Here is a 17,051-nt window from a genome sequence, read left to right as displayed (position 1 = left end):
AAAGATATTAATGTGCTTGTGAGATAGCTGTAGCGATTAAAAATTGTGGTGTGTATCGTTTCCGCCCAAAAGACAGCACCGTTGTAGTAAGATGAGAAAACATGGTTCTATTCCACTCCAAAACTTTTGCACTCCTACAAGGCCTCGTTATAAATCCCTCTCGGCCCTTTATGAGCTCTTTTCGTGTTGAGTAGAGACACGTTGTAACGAAACAACTGTGAAACGCCAAAAGGTTAGATAATGGTTTCAAAATAGCAAAATTATCAAGGGGGATCAAGTACTCACCAAAATCTTCGAGGGAACGTTGCTTTTGCGATTTCTTTGGGCTCTTGCCATGCATCATGTTGTCGAATCCAGCGGAGCCCTGGAGGATATAATAGACACCACCCATCACACAGAAAACACCGAAGGAGAAGATCCAGACACGGACGACAGCGACAATGGAGGTTTGACCGCCGACGAACCAACCGAAAAGAGTGAAGAACGTGGCGACAATGTCGACGACCAAGATAGCGCCAGCAAGTTGCCATGAGGGGATGGAGGACCAGAAAGGACCGTTTGCACGGGTGATGAAGATGAGCCAGTTCTCAGTCAGGGAGATTTCGAGGAAGAGGACGGGGTCGCGGACACCGAAGTTCTGGACGATACCACCGTCTTCACCGTGAGCCAACATGGTGGTGAGGGTAATCCAGGTACCGACGGCGAGGACAATACCAAGGAGAACGGACATACCCCACAACTTGGGAAGATTCCACTTAACGGGAGTCTTGGAGAAAGGAGCGTTATCATAAGCGATGGCCAAGGTAGCGATATCAGCGAAGATAGCAATAAAGACAACGAGTTCCAAGTTGAGAGAGGTGTTCAAGATGGCGATCCAGAGACCAAGGAAGATCTCAAGATGGAGAGACAAGGCAATACGGTACACGACGTACGCGTACATACGGTGGAAAATCTGGCGGGAGGTCTTGAGGGCATCAATGATAGCGGACAGACCAGGAGCAAGGAAGACAATATCGGCAGCGGAACGAGCGGCGTCAGAGGCACCCTCGACGGCAATACCAGTATCGGCCTTCTTGAGAGATGGAGCATCGTTAACACCGTCACCAGTCATGGCAACCAAGTAGCCACGCTGCTGCAAGATTTCGACGACGTTGTACTTGTGCTGGGGGAAAACCTCAGCGAAACCATCGGCAGCCTCGACGAAGTCATAGATGTCAGATCCAGGCATGGTACCACCACCACCGAGACCGAGACGCTCAGCATTGTAAACGTTTGTTCCGAGACCGAGTTGACGAGAAGTTTCACGGGCAATACCGACGGCATCACCAGTCAACATCTTGATGGACAGACCGAGGGTCTTGGCTTCGTTGATGGTCTTGGCGGTATCATAACGAGGAGGATCAGAGCAAGGCATGATACCCAGGATTTCCCAGGAACCCTCACCACGCTTACGGGCAACACCAAGAGAACGGAAACCACGAGTAGCAAATTCAGCGACCTTGTTCTTGTAGGCAGCATCGATCTCTTCTGGGATAGCATGGTCTTCCTCGACAGTGCGGAGGACGAAAAGAGGAGCACCCTTGACACAGGTGATGCGCTCACCCTGGGGAGATTCGACGATGGCGCTGACCTTCTTGGAGACAGGGTCGAAGGGGTGGAATTCAAGAACCTTGTACTGGGTGAGGACTGATTTGGCGCGAGGATAGTGCTTGAGCGACTTCAAGAAAGCCTTGTCGATGGCATCAATACCCTTCTTCTTGCGAGAGGCAGCCAAACAAGCAGTCAACATGAGATCCTCAGGATCAACACCAGCGACAGTGTACGGCTCAGACAAAGAGAGCTTGTTCTTGGTCAAAGTACCGGTCTTATCAGAGCAAAGAATTTCGACACCAGCGAGAGACTCGATAGCGGAGAGCTTTTGCACAATAGCCTTCTTCTTGGCGAGATAAGCAGCACCGACAGCCATGGTGGTGGTGACGACGGCGGGAAGACCGACGGGGACACCAATGATAGTGATGGCCAGGGTGAACTTCAAGATGGGAACGATTCCGTTCGATCGGTAGAACGACGAAACCCAGACAACCAAGAGGGTCAAGACGACCAAGACGAGCAGGACAGTTCCGATTCCGTTAAGAACCTCAGTGAAGTGACCAGAGCCCGAAGAGGCAGCGCTGACGAGAGCGGCAGCACGACCGACGAAAGTGTTGTCACCAGTAGCGGTGATGACCATGAAGGCCTCACCACGCTTGACGGAGGAGGATGCGTAGCAGGTATCGTTCTTGTGCTTATCCACAGCAAGCGATTCACCAGTAATGGCGGACTGATCGACTTGGAGGAAAGCATCTTCAGTGACAATGCGACCATCGGCGGGGATAATGGTACCCTAGAAATCGGACCCGAATTAGTACCTCATTACTATGAAATCGGCACGGACACGTCGATTGCTCACCTCTTCGACCTGGAGGATATCACCGGGTACGACTTCGGGGGCTTCAATTTCAGCGAGACGACCATTGCGGAGAACAACGGCCTTGAGGGCAAGAGTCTTCTTCAATTCGTCGACGATGGAGCCGGCCTGGTATTCCTGGATGAAACCAACACAGGCGTTGAGCAAGAGGAGACCGCAGATAACACCGAAATCAACCCAATCTTGAAGACCAGCAGCAAGAACGGCGGCAGCCTGCATGAAAAATTAGTCGCACATCTCCAAAACGCGTCTCTCAGCCATGCAACGCGTCGTTTTTTTGGCGGCCAAAACTCGCAAGAATCAAAGAAAAACAATGTGCAGATGATTGCTGGAGTTTAAAAATGCAGATGCAGTGAGTACCCACCTCCATGACGAATTGAATAGGACCAACGAAATAGCTGAAGAACTTGAGGATCAAGTTCTCCTTTTCTTCCTTCATTTGATTGAGACCGAATTTCTTGCGACGCACAGTGACTTCCTGATCGGTCAGACCAATGCGCGTGTCGGTCTGGAGCAGCTCCTCGGGAACAGGACGAGCACCGCCGGGCTCGCCGCTTTCTTCGTCCTCCTCATCGATGTGTCCATCCTGGGACTCGAGTTCCTCGATGAGCGCATCCATGTCCTCCTCCTCCTCTTCTTCGTCGGGGATGGGGCCCTTCTTCTCCTCATAGTGCGGCTGGGATGACGACGCAAAGGCCTTCTCATCGTGACCCTCCAAGCCTCCGGTGGGGACGGCGGTGCCGAGGTGGTTGGGCGGCACGCCCTCGCCCTGGGGACGAGTTGAGCCGGTTGGTTCTGCCATGTCTGGTTGATTGATGGATTTGAGCGGCTTCTCAAAGGGAAATCCGCGGGGCCGGGGAAAATCGGAAGTAAGAGCTGATTCAATCCAGCGTTTTTTGACTTTTTGGATTATTTGGCGGCTCAAGCTGGTTGAAAATCAATTGAATCGATTTAGACCGTGGGTTGGGCTAGTGCGATTTTCTAAACCGGCGCAGACGATGGGGAGAAGGAGGAGGAGAGAGGAGAGGGGGGGAGGGGGGGGGAAGGGAAGCTTGCGGGCACAGTCAACGTACAGACCGCGGGGCACAAGCTCTGGGCCGGAAAGAAGAGCGACGGCGACACCAGGACCAAGGCGGAGGAGTCAAGAGAAGAAGAAGAGAAGTCCCAGCGACGGGCCGGAGGGAAGCCAGGGAAGATATATGAGCAGAGGGAGGGCGCAAACTCAAAGCGAAAAGTCTAACCCGAACGGTACGGCGGATACACGGCGCTGCTATACGGGAGCTATTGTGCGCCTTGGGGTATTCGTGGTACTGCGCGCTGCAGGTCATGGTCATGCCACGGATCAGCAGAACAGAACGAAACACGCCCGCCGCCCGCCGCGTATTGAATCCTGCGCCGGGCGGGCGTATCGATACCAGCGAGCGGTACGGCCAGGCAGCGCGGGCCCCGGCGACGGCGGGCGGCTGATTGGTGGCCAGACCCGCATTTGGGCGTGGGAACCAGGTAAGCGCGAGACCAAACCGGTAAATACCGTGACGGCGCTGCGCTCGTCTTGGGAACCGGTAACTTCGGAGGCGGTGGCCCGCGGGCTGGCGACGCCGTGGCAACAAGCCCGCGTACTTTTTTTGCGGATTTTTTCACGCCGCGAACCAGCGCGATACCGTAAGATTGAGGGCAACTCGGTCGATGTTACCGCACCAACCGGGCCTGGCTGCCCGCCCCGAAGCAGGCAAGTGCCGTTGCCCGCCGTAACCGAGGAGACCAGCACGCCCACGCCTGCAGTGCGCTGCTGCTGCGACGGCGGTGCCTGTTCCTGGCGCTGGCTGCTGGTGCAGTGCTGACTCGCAGGTGCGGAGCTAGCTAGCGGGCTAAACCATTGCTAGTGGTGATGATGATGATGGGCGGGCATAACCACCTGTACACGGCGTACAAGGGCAGGACGGGCACTGCGAGATTTCCGGCGGCTCCGCTTGAGGTGCCGAGTACGGATACTCCCACGCTAAACCGCAATTGCTCGATCTGCTTGTTGACGGTGCTGCGTCCAGCTTCACGGCAAACGCAATAATATCATAAATAGTCCAATCACTGAATCGCTCAAACAATCAATAATCGCGTCCGTCAATAATAGCCCTGAGCCATGCTGCGGAACAGCGTATCCTCGCCCGTAACTTCGGGGCCCTCCCTGATTCACCCGAACGGCATAATTTCCCTCACTGCCAGCTATCAATAATAATAATCTAGTCGGTGGCCAAAACTCCAGCCAATACTGCACTAGATCGCGCAAGCAGGGATGGGAATCATTGATGAGTGCCTTCGGCCGACTATTATTCTTATTGCTGTGCTGGCCAGTATTTAATTATTATTTTTAGTGGGCATCGTCAGCCCAGCAGCGTTCGCGCACACAATTGTGCGCCGCACGCCCGCTATCACCCACCACCACCACCACACCGCTTGTCAAAGGAGCCTTGCAAGGCTCTCCTCCATTATTCCTGACATCAGTGGCGGCCATCCTGTGATCAGCTTGGCCGTCTCGTCCGCTTCCTTCTCCTTCAGCGTCTATCCAATCCCTGGCATCACGATAGTAATCGACTCTCGCTCCGCTCTTTGCCCGCTCGTTTACGGGGTACTGGTACCGCTGCTATGCCAGCTACGTGATACTCACCGGGATGTGGTGAGCAGCCGCCGATGCCGGTTCTGGCGTTCCCAGCTAGTTGGTCTGTGGAGCAGCGGCTAAAAGTAATAAAAAGAAGAAAATAATAATAATATACGGTGGCAGGCCTTGCTAAATAGCGCCCCCTTTTGAGCTTCATCCAGAACGGAAGCTCGCAGAGAGAAGCGCCGTTTCAAGATGCCGCCTGTTCTTTTTTTCTCCCCTAACTAGACCCCGTCACAGTTTCATGCTCACTCTAAAACACAGGTGGTTTTTCTCTCGAACAACTCTTGTTTCCCGGCCTAGAACCTGCAGCGCGCCCGCCCGTTCGTTATCTCCGACCTAGCTTCTCCCACACCTCTGTTTCTTCCCATGGTAAGCTAGCTCTCATCGTGAAACTCGACGGGGGAAAAAAAAAAAGCTTTGGTCACCGCCCCCCTCCCCAGCTAAGCTCCACGGCCGAAAAATTTACCAACCGATCAAAAGCTTAGATGTGCCCCCTATTTTTTTTTTCTGACGCCCGTCAGCTTTTGTTCGGGGGGCTCCATCTGCAAAGAATAATGGTCAAGGCCCGACTTCCCGCACGGATCGCGCACGTCGAAGGGGGAAAGAGGGTGGATGACTGCAGGTGATCGCCCTTGGCCCGCCGCCGTCGTGTGAAGAATTCCATTTAATAATATTTATCAGCCGCATCGCCGGGAAGACTTGCAAGAGAGAGAGTAGCCGCAGCGTGGCACCCTTGGCGGGCGTTTCTCGCAGCGCTTGGCCTGGAAGACAAAGCAGAGAAGCTTTCAGAAGGGCACACAGCATCTAGATAGTCTCCTACGGAATAATAATACCCTTTATTTCCCCATTATTTTGTATGTACACTGTCCGCTGTTCCACCAGAGAGCCAAGTGTGTTGGGTGACGCTGCCGCCAAGGGAGGGGGGGGGGGGCTGGAAGGACAGTCTATGTCCCCGTCCAGTCACAGGCAGAGAGCTCATGATCTCAATCGCATGCTACCTTGTCGAGCAACGATGGGGGAAGATCAGGAAGCATGCCAAGGCCCATCGTCCCAAGACTTTTCGTGTAATGTTCCTGGGGAGGAGAAATCAAAGAATCGGTAGGGAAAAGAAAAGGGGGGGGATCCCCCGTCCGCTCAAACGCAATGCTTTTGCGAGCGAGTGAGCGCGCAGCGTGGTTGTATTATTATACGCCATTCTGGCAAGTCGGGCGGAGGACATTCCCAAGCAATCAAGCACAATTGATTTTTTCTTTCCCCTCCTACGTAGATATGTACCCCGTTTTTTGAGCCAATGTGCGTCAGGTCCCTCCACAAAATCCCCATAAAGGATCCCCAACAAGAGCCAAAATAATAAAAACAAGACCGCCCAACAGGATCCGCCATCCGACTCTATCCCCCCGGTCCAGCAAACGCTTGCCGACAATAATAATAATGAGAGGAGGAAAGTCTGTTTTTTTTTATTTTTTTCCTTTCGAATGTCGCATACTGGCCTTGGCGAGTTGGGAAAAGCACAACGGAAAGCCGGGGTCTTGGCGAGGGGGGAACCGTTTCCGCGGCGGGAAACGAGAGAGCCAGGCCCTGACAAAAGGGGGGGGAGAAGGCTTGGAAGCGGAGGGGGGGGGACACGTATGTCAATACTGTCTGTGAAGAGTGAAGGAAGGCCTGCTTGTTTGTTTGTCAGATGATAGAACAGCGCGGCCTTTTTTTTTTTTTTTTTGCTTGCGTATGAGGCATTTGGGGAGGCCCGGCCTGCAAGCCGGACGCGCGCGCTCGCCGCCGGCCGAGAACGGGGACTGCAGGGCCAAGGGCGGTGTTGGATTCAGCGGTGCAGCAAGATGTATGTCACTGTCACTGTGGGAAAATGCTTGAAATCGGGGCATCATCGTACGGAGCACAGCAAGTATACCCATATCCTCAATGTCCAGTACAGCTGTTCCATACAGAACACTCCGTATGGCAAGCGAGATAGATTACATACATACAACCATACACGCACGGCACTGAAGAGTACCCCAGAGGGGTTATGTAAGCGGCCAGTCAGGAACCAGGCACGCTCTCATGCTCACGAATACGCGGCAAACAGCGTGACAACTGCTTAGTAAGAGCCTTTTCCCTCTTTCGGCCAAACGTAACAAAAACAGCTCTTCCATCATTCCAAATCCTGCCGCTGTCCCGAGCGCTGCTTGCCGAAGGCGGAAAAAAGAAACCATGGCAGAGTCCAGCCAAGGACGGGCCAGTCGCTTTCAATGAACGGATTTTTTTTTTTTTTTTTCGCTTTTTTCAATAATCGTAGATAGAGCAAGAAAAAAGAGATAAAAGAAAGAAACCCGATTACGAAGCGTTCCAAGGAAAAAAAAAACCGCCAGTAAAATTCTCCCCCCCCCCCCTTATCTGTTCCCACTCTCCCCCATTTTGACGAACTTGACAAGCTTTTTGGGGTGCCCCACTGAAAACCCAGACGAGGCCCACGAAATGTGCATACATAAGTGCTCTCTATGTCCAGGGTGTATAATTCTCATCAGGCCTGGGTTTCAGGACCGGTCGGAGTTTTCCATTCTGGGACCCCATGCATGACATCAGCAGAGGCGAGTCGCGAAGATGGAGAGGAAGGGGACGAGGCTCCACACTGGCTCAGGGACTCGGGAGGAACCGGGCTTATAAAATCATAGATTATAGATCTTCTATGACTGGCTGAGATACAATGTTGTCCAAAGTTCCCAACAACAAAGCAGCCAGCGCTCGTTCTTACATGGTATGTCTGTCCCCGCCACAGAGAATATGCCTGGAGCTATGGGCCAGTTTCGGCACAGGATGTCAAGGGTCCACCTTATCAAGCGCTTCTTCAGGATCTTAATCCGGACACCTCTACATATATCACGTCTAGATAAGAAGACATAGCAGAGGAGAGTCCAGCAACTCCTCGCTACGGATCTAGAGGTATGTAGTCATCGAATATGGCAGCGAGTACTCCGTACAAGCCGACCGAGCCGAGTTCTTACGCCATCCTACAAGAACAGAGTTTCGTAGCCGGTGCAAAAGCAACCCTCCGTTCAACCGCCATCTTCTGACTCAAAGTAGACTACTGCCATAAGCCTTCGAGGGGTGGACGTTCAGTTCATAAACAGTGAACAAGAATACTAAGGGAGAATCCATAAGACATGCTACATAAATGGCAAAAACGGCTCCACAACAAGAACTGCACCTTTAGCAAGTAGGAGGTCGCGAGCGACGCCCAATCACGGCAGCTAGCAGGGATAGGAAGCAGCAGCCGCCGTCCCCGGCAAGCTCGGTCCATGTCTTTGGGATCTGGAAGGCGCCGTGCAGGGCGTGCCGGCCGGTCCCAGGGAAAAAAAGACGATATCTTACCATACAAGACAAGCCGGGCCTGGTTGATGACGATGTTATTCTCGTGAGCCCCTGGGCCAAAAACACGCAAAAAAGAACGGGCAACGAATGAGTGATGCGTTGTTTTTATTTGGATTTTTTTTTTCTTCTCTTCCATCTTGGTAGGCTTTTCAAACCGAAGAGATTGTTACGAAATCGCGCTATCGGCCGATCAGCGCAGGGATGCAGGACAGAAGGACGGTCGGTGCAATCCTACAGATTGATACTACAGAAGAGTAGATGGATGTTGATTTGGACATATCCCATTGTTTGCAACAATAGGGGAACGTCTCCAAACCAGCCCCCGTCTCGGCGGCACGCCAGATCGGACGACAAGACCGTCTAAAGGTTGGCTGACATAAAAGAACAAAAAAAAAAGTTCAGTCCGGCTGCATGGTGTCTGCATGGCCGCGTCCGCAGACGATCGATTACGGGGTGACACAAGGTAGGTTGGCAATAATAATAACCTATGTATCTTCCGTCGCACGGACCGTTCCGACAGCTTATCTTGGGAGTTCTTTTTGCTTTTTGGCTGTCAACTCCTCGTATAGTTTTAGATCTGGTTTAGTGCTGGTGTGGACGGTATAAAGCTGTGCGACCGTGTGCCAGGGATTCTGATAAACCGGATTTTGAACCCGTTGCGGGCGCGAGAGTGCGGAATATTATTCCCATCGCACTCAGCGCTTATTATCATGCATGCGTAACCAACGAACTAACCGGCCACCACGAGAGAATGCTGGTGGGCGATCCCCTGGCAGACAACGTCTTATGACCAGTCAACATATGCCGTATGCGCCGTTGGTCGCCACGCAGGGCCGGGCGCATCCTGCTTAGCGCCTGGCGGGAGCTCTGCGGGGAACGGGCGCTGGCTGTCGCATCAGGTTCTCCGGCCGTGTGAAAGAAGCGCAAACCAAACACCGGGTGATAGAGAAGCTGAAGGATCGCGGGCTTTGTAGCGCATCCGCTCCCCTCCTCCACGTCCGAGATCCGCAGCCCGTCATCGGCGATCGAGCTAAGCGAGTACAGCCCTGAAGAGTTTTGGCAGTTGCCGGGGGGCTAGTTACCTAGTTACATGGCTGCGATGTGCTGGAGCGAGTGTCAGTTCGACAGCAACCACAGTCGCAGTCGGGACAGGCCGCAGGCAACGGGAGTAAGCGATGCGAAAACTCTGGCGGGTTTGCCTCCGGGCAAATGCGACGTACGTCAGAGAGCGACGGGCGCGCGCCTTATTTCCGCGGATCAGCCAGTGCAGCGCGCAGCAGCACGCAAGCCAGAACAGCCAGAAAAAATGCCTCACCAGCGCTTTTTTCTCCGGGCAGCAGCGTTCTTCGTGTGTTCTAGAAGAAGGCTAAAAAGCCGCGAAGGAACACCGACACTCCCGCCGCCAATGGGACGCCGCGCATTAGCCAGTCTCCGTACCGCTCGCGTACGGCGGTACGGTACGGGCGTACGGTACCGTCAGGCGGTAGCGTGAAACCGCTGGCCAGGGGAGCTGTGCGGTCGCCGCGCGCGTGGGCTTTGGCACCGCGAGTGCGTGGGTTCCCGGTCACCGCGGCAGGGACCAGGGCCCGGGACTCGTTAATCCGCGACGGCAGCGCGAGAGGCAGAGAGGGCGAGTGTGTGTGTGTGTGTGTGGCCGGCCAGTCTGCGACCGACTACGACAGCGCAATTGGCCACTCGCCAGCGTCGACTTCGGCAGCAACAACGCCATCTGACCGCAACACCGCAAAGCCCAGCGAAAGCCATCGCTCGCGAGCTTATGTAACGCGCTAGCTACCGTTGCTCGGCTGCGAACTCTATCACCAGATCGCGAAAGCAAAAAAACAACACCATGACGGACATGGGAGGGGGCTGGCTGGGCCAGGTGCGAAAACAACCACCAAGGCCTGCGTCGCAGCGTTTCAGGAGTGGCGTGCGCCTGTCTGCCTGCCTGCCTGTCTGTCTGTCTGCCCATGCAGCCTGCAGCAGCAGCTGCTGCATCAACGGCAGGTCTGGTCTGGGGAAGCCCCCAGCACCGCCTGCTGCAGCCCGCTCCCATGGCCGCCAGACCTGCTTCTTTTTTTTCTTTTCTTCCCCAGATTCACATAATAGTCATCGGTTAAGGGATTTATTATTCTCTTTCTTTTTCCCGCTTTCTCCTCCCTCGATTCCCTCCGTTCCCCACTGCGCGCGCACACCGCGATTGACTTTTTCACCCCATCCTTTACCGCTTCATCGCACGCACACACACACACGCTCGCCTGGCCCTGCGCGGTTTGGCGGCCATGTGGGCAGCGACGTGCGCGGCCCGGTTCAACCCGACGTCGCTCGCCGCCCGCTCTCCACAACACGAGCTGTCTCGTTGCTTTTTTTCTTTTTTGTTTTTTTGGTTGGCCTGACGCGCAGCCGATCTGCCTCACTTTTCATTCATCCCATCATCACATCACAACAACACGCAGTGTTAGCTCGCAGAGCAGTAGTATTTCCCTGGCCCGTGTAATTGCGATGGTCCCCGCGCGGCAGTAGATCATGAGCAGTAGCTCCATCCTGCGCATTGTCATTATTATTATTATTGAAATCCTGTGGAGCGCGCGCGTTTCTTTTGTACGCAAACACCTCTCTGTTGAAAACTGACTTTGGCAGGCTTCAAGGATTCAGCAATCAAAATGCAAGACATCATTTCGAGCTGTCCACTGGCGGTAATTTAAAAAAACAACCACCTCATTCATCATCATAAACAAAAAGCACGGGGCACACCGGCCGTCTGCCCTCCCCCCTGTTTTATCCACTCGTCAGTCCTCAAATACGCCATTAATATGGATAGTGCTATGCCGCTGGCGTAAAATAAAACTTGAAAGCAGGAGGATAGCTTCCAGGAACGTGTATGAGCTGCCTGCTAGTCACAAGCAGGACAAGCTTTGCCAATGCCAATCCTCCCCCATGTTTTTTGTTACTTTTGTTATTTTTCTTTTTGTTTTGAAGTGATATTAAAGCTCGCACTATCTTTGTAGTTTCAGCCATCGCGAGCTTTTTTTTTATTTTTTTTTTCTTCTTCTTTTCTTTTCGCGTGTTTTGTGTTTGTGTGTGTTTGTTTTGATTTTCCCACGGTTGAACTAGTTAGCTATATTAGCTGATTCAAACAGGGGCTATCCGTGAAGACTCCCGATCTCGTCTATTATTCCGCACCTATGGTGCCGATACTTGGGGGAATGGAGGTTGCTCGTCAATCCTCGTTTTTTTTTTTCACCCCGTTCGATCAGCGATCATCGATGGATTTGTGCGATTCCAGCCACATGATTCGGAGTCCGAATAGTGTTGCCGTTCCATCTGGCCTGGCCGCCCAGACTGAGACCATATCAAACGAGTTGCCTCTCACTTGCCTGTTTCAAAAGGAGCAGCAGTAGCAGTAGCTAGCCACATCGTGGCCTCAATACTCGTGAACCAATTCGGCGTGGGGGGAGCCATCGCGTTCCGGGCTGATTCATTCTTTGCGACACGAGGGGGGGGATACGCTGAGTATCCTGTCTTTGATCATTTTCTCTATTTTCATTACCGTGTTGCTGTTATTGTCTGTCGTGTGTGTCTCGAAAAACTCCCTTCCCGGATTTCGGCTGTAGATCTCCATCGGTCGACGGCGTTATTTTCCTTTTCATATGCCTTTTTTCCGTAGCGAATGCGGAGTAGTGTACACATGCAACAATTAGCCAGGCATCCCGCCCTCCCACCTGCCGTGTGTAGCGAGCTTGTGGTATTTCCTCCGAGGAAAAGCTCACCGCAGACGTTGCCTGTCAGGCGGTGAAGGGAGTGACGACGAGTTTAGGTAGGGAAAACGTCGGCTGCACGGGGCGGGCGGCGACGACGACGACGTCATCGGGTCGTCTTTATACGCTTTTGTATGGATCAAAAAGGTAGTCGGTGAACAATTCTGGCACTGTTCACCTTGTACGGAGTACGTGCTGATGAACCGTCGGGATGAGAGCCCTGCTTAGGGATAGTTATCGACTATTCTTCAAACACACAGTGAAGGGAAAATATTGCAGGTTGGCAAGGCGCCCTCCATTGCAGCCTTTCTACAAAGATCCGTCTAGTTCATCACTTTCGTAGGGGGCTATGGCATCAGTTGAAGATTGGATGTATGATTGTTACCGTCCTGCTGGCCAGGCAATAAACACCCAAAGGGGTTTGTTTGTCCATATACTGAATTGCTTCCCACCTGGATCGATACGTTCTACCACGTATATGCCTACATACTATTTCGTATCTTGCTTCCGAGTTCAAGGTACCTAATAAATACATATTATTTTCCTATCGAAGACAACATGCCTCACATTATTGCATACAAATAATACAGCATCTACTAATACAAGTGCTAGGAACAAGTTGTCTCCATTGCAGCAATGTAAGCATATGTAGGCCATTTTGTATCACTACCAAAAACCAAACACATTATGGAGAAAACGAATAGACAAACAAAAGAACAGAAAAAGTAAAGCCTTGGTAAGTTGAATAAGGGAGTATTCAGATGAACGTGTGTACAAATACAAGTGTCAAAAAGTCAGTTTCTCCACAATCCAATGCATATCTTTTTTGTTTTTCACAGAGCTTAGTGTGGAAAGGTCTCCTAAGACAATGAAAAGGAAAGCAACATAAAGAAGGGTAAGAAAGACAGGAGCCATGAGTAAAAAGTTGCATCCAGGTGAGGCCCCTAAACAGGTCAAAGTTCACCAAACACAGCGAGAGAAAGTGTAGTTGGAACTTGGAAGCGCATTTTTTTAAGAGGCCAAATACAAATTAATAACCAGCTGACAAGAAAATTTCCCAAATGCTACCAGACCGGAAGAACGCCATGATGGAAACTACTTATCTATGAATGAGGCTTGAGGAAGTTGTTTTATAGCAGGCCTCAACTTCCCGAGCCAGGAGCTGGTTGTTGAGCGGTGTTTGCATTCGTCGTGGCTGGCTGGGCACCTCCCATCATAAATCCTGGGGGGAACATGGGCATGCCAGGGAACTGGAAACCAAAGCCTGGGACGGCAGGAGGAACGGCGACGGCATTCGCATTGGCATTGTCACGGTCGGCATCGCGGTCGCTGCCAGGCCCATCATCCGTTTGGCGGTCACGGCGCAACCGTTGCTCAAATGATGGTCGAGATGACTGGGGGCCGCGTTTTCCTCCCTGGTCGGTAGCCATTCTTCGGCTGATTGCTATCATTCGGTTAGCTAAGTGTCCATGGCGTTCACGGAATAGGGGGGTATACCCTTGGACGACACTCCTGCACCAATTTCAATATCAGGCTCCTCAACGACCATACCACTATCAATCGGCTTGCCACCAGTGCCTCCGTATTCTGCGGTAAGCATCCACTTTCGATCTGCCTCCGTGAGTCGTTCAATAGGGATGATACTGATTCCGGTTTGATAATCACTGCAGTCTCGTGGGCCAAATCCAACACCCCAACGTGTCTAGTTAAATTGTTAGAGGCACTTCGCTTATGGTACGGATCAAGGGAAGGCTTACTCTAAGTTGCATGTCACCGGATTTGTATTGTTCCATTCCTTCGCGGGCACTGACTGCGTCACGTCGAGTGATCATTTTAACAAAAGCATGTCGTTTATCAATATTGACGATGCAAGTCTGGACAATTCCATAGCGGCTAAAAAGGGATCGTAGATGTGACTCTGACGACCTGTTGTTGTCTCATAGTCAGTAATCAATAAGCATTGAATGTATGCAGGAATCGAATACTTACGTAACGCCACCGACGAACAGGGTTCGGCTGAGGACTGAATTTGCGCAATAGGTCAGCATGAGCTCGTATATATTTACAGGGAGTAGATGGCCCGTATGCGGCTGAGCCTACCTTTGATATTTCCTTGTCCAATAGAGTAATCCCATTCGACGTGCTTCGGCCCGGGAGGAGGCAATGAGCTGTCCTTTTGGGGAGAAGGGCTGCGGCGACGTCTTCCTTGCGGGCTACGCTGACGATAGTCATTACCACGGCGGCCCCGCCCATCTCGTTGATCACCTCTATTACGGCCAGGTGAATCGCCGTGATACTCTCCATAGACAGGGCTATCACGGCGCCGGGGAGGAGAGCCGTCTCGACGTCTTTCCCACCCAGGAGACCTGGAGCGGCGACGATACTGGCCAGGTGGCGAGCGCATATAATCATGGTCTCTATCACGTTCTCTATCTCTATCGCGATCTCTGTCACGTGATGATGCGTCGTGGGCTGGAGCACCCCATGCGGCTTGACCGGTTGGCATTTGGCCAAAAGCAGACAGGGCTGCAGGATTAAGGCCGCCTATGCCAGCATTTGCAGAGTTTGATAAGCTTAGAATTTGCAGGGCAGTTGCCCATTGATCTTGCGGAATTCCTTGCGCGGCAAGCAACTGGATGAGGCCAAGCTGCTGTTGGAGAGCATCGGGCGACATGGTGCTTGTGGGTTGCTGTGGAAGCTGTTGTTGTGGCTGTTGCTGTTGTAGTAGAGCAGCGAGGGGGTTCTGTGGAGCAGGTGGATTCGTAGGTTGAGCAGGTTGGTTAGGAAACATATTTGGTGCGAGATTACTTAAACCTGCAAACTGAGCAGCAATATTTCCAGCATACGGGTTTACAGTCTGTCCGTTTGACTGTTGCGCAGTCTGTTCTACAGACGAAGAGACTGGAGGAGGAGCTGTACTTTGCGTATTTAATACATTATTGGAACTAGTCTGTGCGAGCGCCGCAGCAGCTGGCGCGGTTGTACCTTGTTTGGCCATATTTGCTAGAGCTTTTAAAATGCTTGAGGTATCCGGAGCAGCTTGTGTGGGAGCCAAGCCATTGACAGAAACTCCTTGCTGGGCTTGCTGTTGAGCTAAAGCCAGAAGCGAATTCATACCAGGCGCCGGTGACCCCTCAGGAGTCGTCGATTGTACATCTATAAGAGCAAATCATACATTAGAATCCGGGGTTATACACCCTATAGAGGTCTTCCAAGTGGTTCTAACGCTGGTGATGTACATTCTGAACCACGTAGCGGAAAATCTAGTGCAATACGAGAAGGGGAAAGCTTACTCTGAGATACTGGTGCGTTTAGTTTGTCCTTAAAGGATGAGAGCATAGCGGCTGGAAAAGTAGCCCCGCGCTCCCAGATATCAACCAACTTTTTGATTTTGTCCTAAATGAAGAAAGCGATCATACGTAAGTCGGGTCTATTCAGCCAGAGAATGAAGCACAAAGTTGAGAGTTAAAGAGATGTCCAGTTGTTGAAAATGGGGAAATTGAACAATGTCACAGGGTAAACATTTTTTTAAAATTCTAGGTCCATACTGGCCGGCTTAGGGGCTATGGGGGTGATTATAGGGCTTATTATAGGAGCGTCCCTTTGGAAACAGTTGCATTCTCGATCCCACATCTAAGAGTACGCGTACCTTTTGATCTTCAGGTGCAGTATTTATAATATCAGTCATGAGGACAGGAAGTAATTCGGTCACTCTGTTGACACCCGCGGCAAATGTGCCATCTGGAGCATTGCTACCTGCTGGTTGACCAGCCTTGCGCGCGGAATCTACCCATTGTCGAGTTACAGAGTCTACGACATAGAGTACGCCAAGCTTGTGAGTCCCCGGTGCTCTTTTGAAGTGGGTATAGATTTTTTGGATCAGGACCGATTCAGACTAGGAAAAAAAAGAGCACCAAATGTTAGCGAGTTGTCAACCAAAATGCGCTTGCCAAAAGAAGGGTGCATCGCATAGAAGGGCTAACGTATATAGCGGGAAAATGGGGGTCATACCTGAACGTTGGCGGTGCAGAGGGAGGTAATGCTGCTGATTTTTGAACCCGAGACGCCAGGGGGCTTCAGCCCAAGCATGGACTGGAGGAAGCCATCCAGCTCTGCAACTGCAGACGACATGGCCGGTTGTAGTCACGTCAGTCAATACCGACTTGAGTATATTAAAAGTAAACAGCGGCTTGCAAATATTTGTCAACTTCCACGCGACAAAAGTGAACAGCCGTGGTACAGATCTTTTTTGTAAAGCACTTTGCGGGGTTTACTGCACAAACTGATTTTCTTGGTAGATCCAAATTCAGTAGGTAAGTATATCTAAATGATGAAAAAGGGTAAAACCCAACGCTGGTTCTGACGGTTGACTGATGGAAGAGAGCGCCACTACAGCTCTTTCACGCTAATGACAACGAGCGATAGCCTACAGTCGAGGTAAGGCGCAGAACAGACGTGGCCAGCGTCCAAAAGCGTCATACAATCGCAGAAGCACCTAATAAGTAAGAGAGGTTGATGAAGAGGATGGTTTTACAACAACAGAGGTTGAAGGGGAGGGTGGTGTTGGATGAGGAGGAGTGAAAGCGAAGGCAAGATACGCGGTGGAGTTCAAAGGTAAAAGAAAAGCGCTCTCGCTTGGATTGCACTAAACCAAATGCGGCCATTTTCAAGAATCACGTGATTATTTTAGTCGACGGCAAGCTCTGCCTGCTTGCTTGCCAGTTGAGGAGGGGGGAGCTGGATGGGCTCTGGGCTCTCAAGGCTCATCTCTCCTTGTCCTTCGCGAAAACTATGTTAGAGGGAG

General features: G+C 51.9%; 2 protein-coding genes across 2 annotated transcripts; both read right to left on the bottom strand.

Moving 5' to 3' along the window:
* Window positions 1-168: 168 nt before the first annotated feature.
* On the bottom strand, window positions 169-3,269 carry PMA1 (plasma membrane H+-ATPase; the record flags this gene model as incomplete). Its single annotated transcript, XM_049250029.1, has 4 exons — window positions 169-215; window positions 286-2,383; window positions 2,450-2,680; window positions 2,832-3,269. 4 exons carry the CDS (start codon window positions 3,267-3,269, stop codon window positions 169-171), a joined length of 2,814 nt encoding a protein of 937 aa, XP_049111189.1.
* A 10,120-nt stretch (window positions 3,270-13,389) lies between these two features.
* On the bottom strand, window positions 13,390-16,378 carry LOZ57_000934 (uncharacterized protein; the record flags this gene model as incomplete). The annotated part of the gene is made up of 8 exons (XM_049250028.1): window positions 13,390-13,691; window positions 13,745-13,949; window positions 14,005-14,173; window positions 14,237-14,270; window positions 14,348-15,403; window positions 15,541-15,643; window positions 15,897-16,142; window positions 16,259-16,378. The coding sequence occupies 8 exons, from the start codon at window positions 16,376-16,378 to the stop codon at window positions 13,390-13,392; spliced, it is 2,235 nt and encodes a 744-aa protein (XP_049111188.1).
* Between the last annotated feature and the right edge of the window lie 673 nt (window positions 16,379-17,051).

The sequence above is a fragment of the Ophidiomyces ophidiicola genome (genome assembly GCF_022830035.1).
Source record: "Ophidiomyces ophidiicola strain CBS 122913 chromosome Unknown scaffold_2, whole genome shotgun sequence".
NCBI classification, from domain to species: domain Eukaryota; kingdom Fungi; phylum Ascomycota; class Eurotiomycetes; order Onygenales; family Onygenaceae; genus Ophidiomyces; species Ophidiomyces ophidiicola.
The sequence above is the reverse complement of the archived record's forward strand: the minus strand, read 5'-3'. Positions and strand labels throughout refer to the sequence as shown.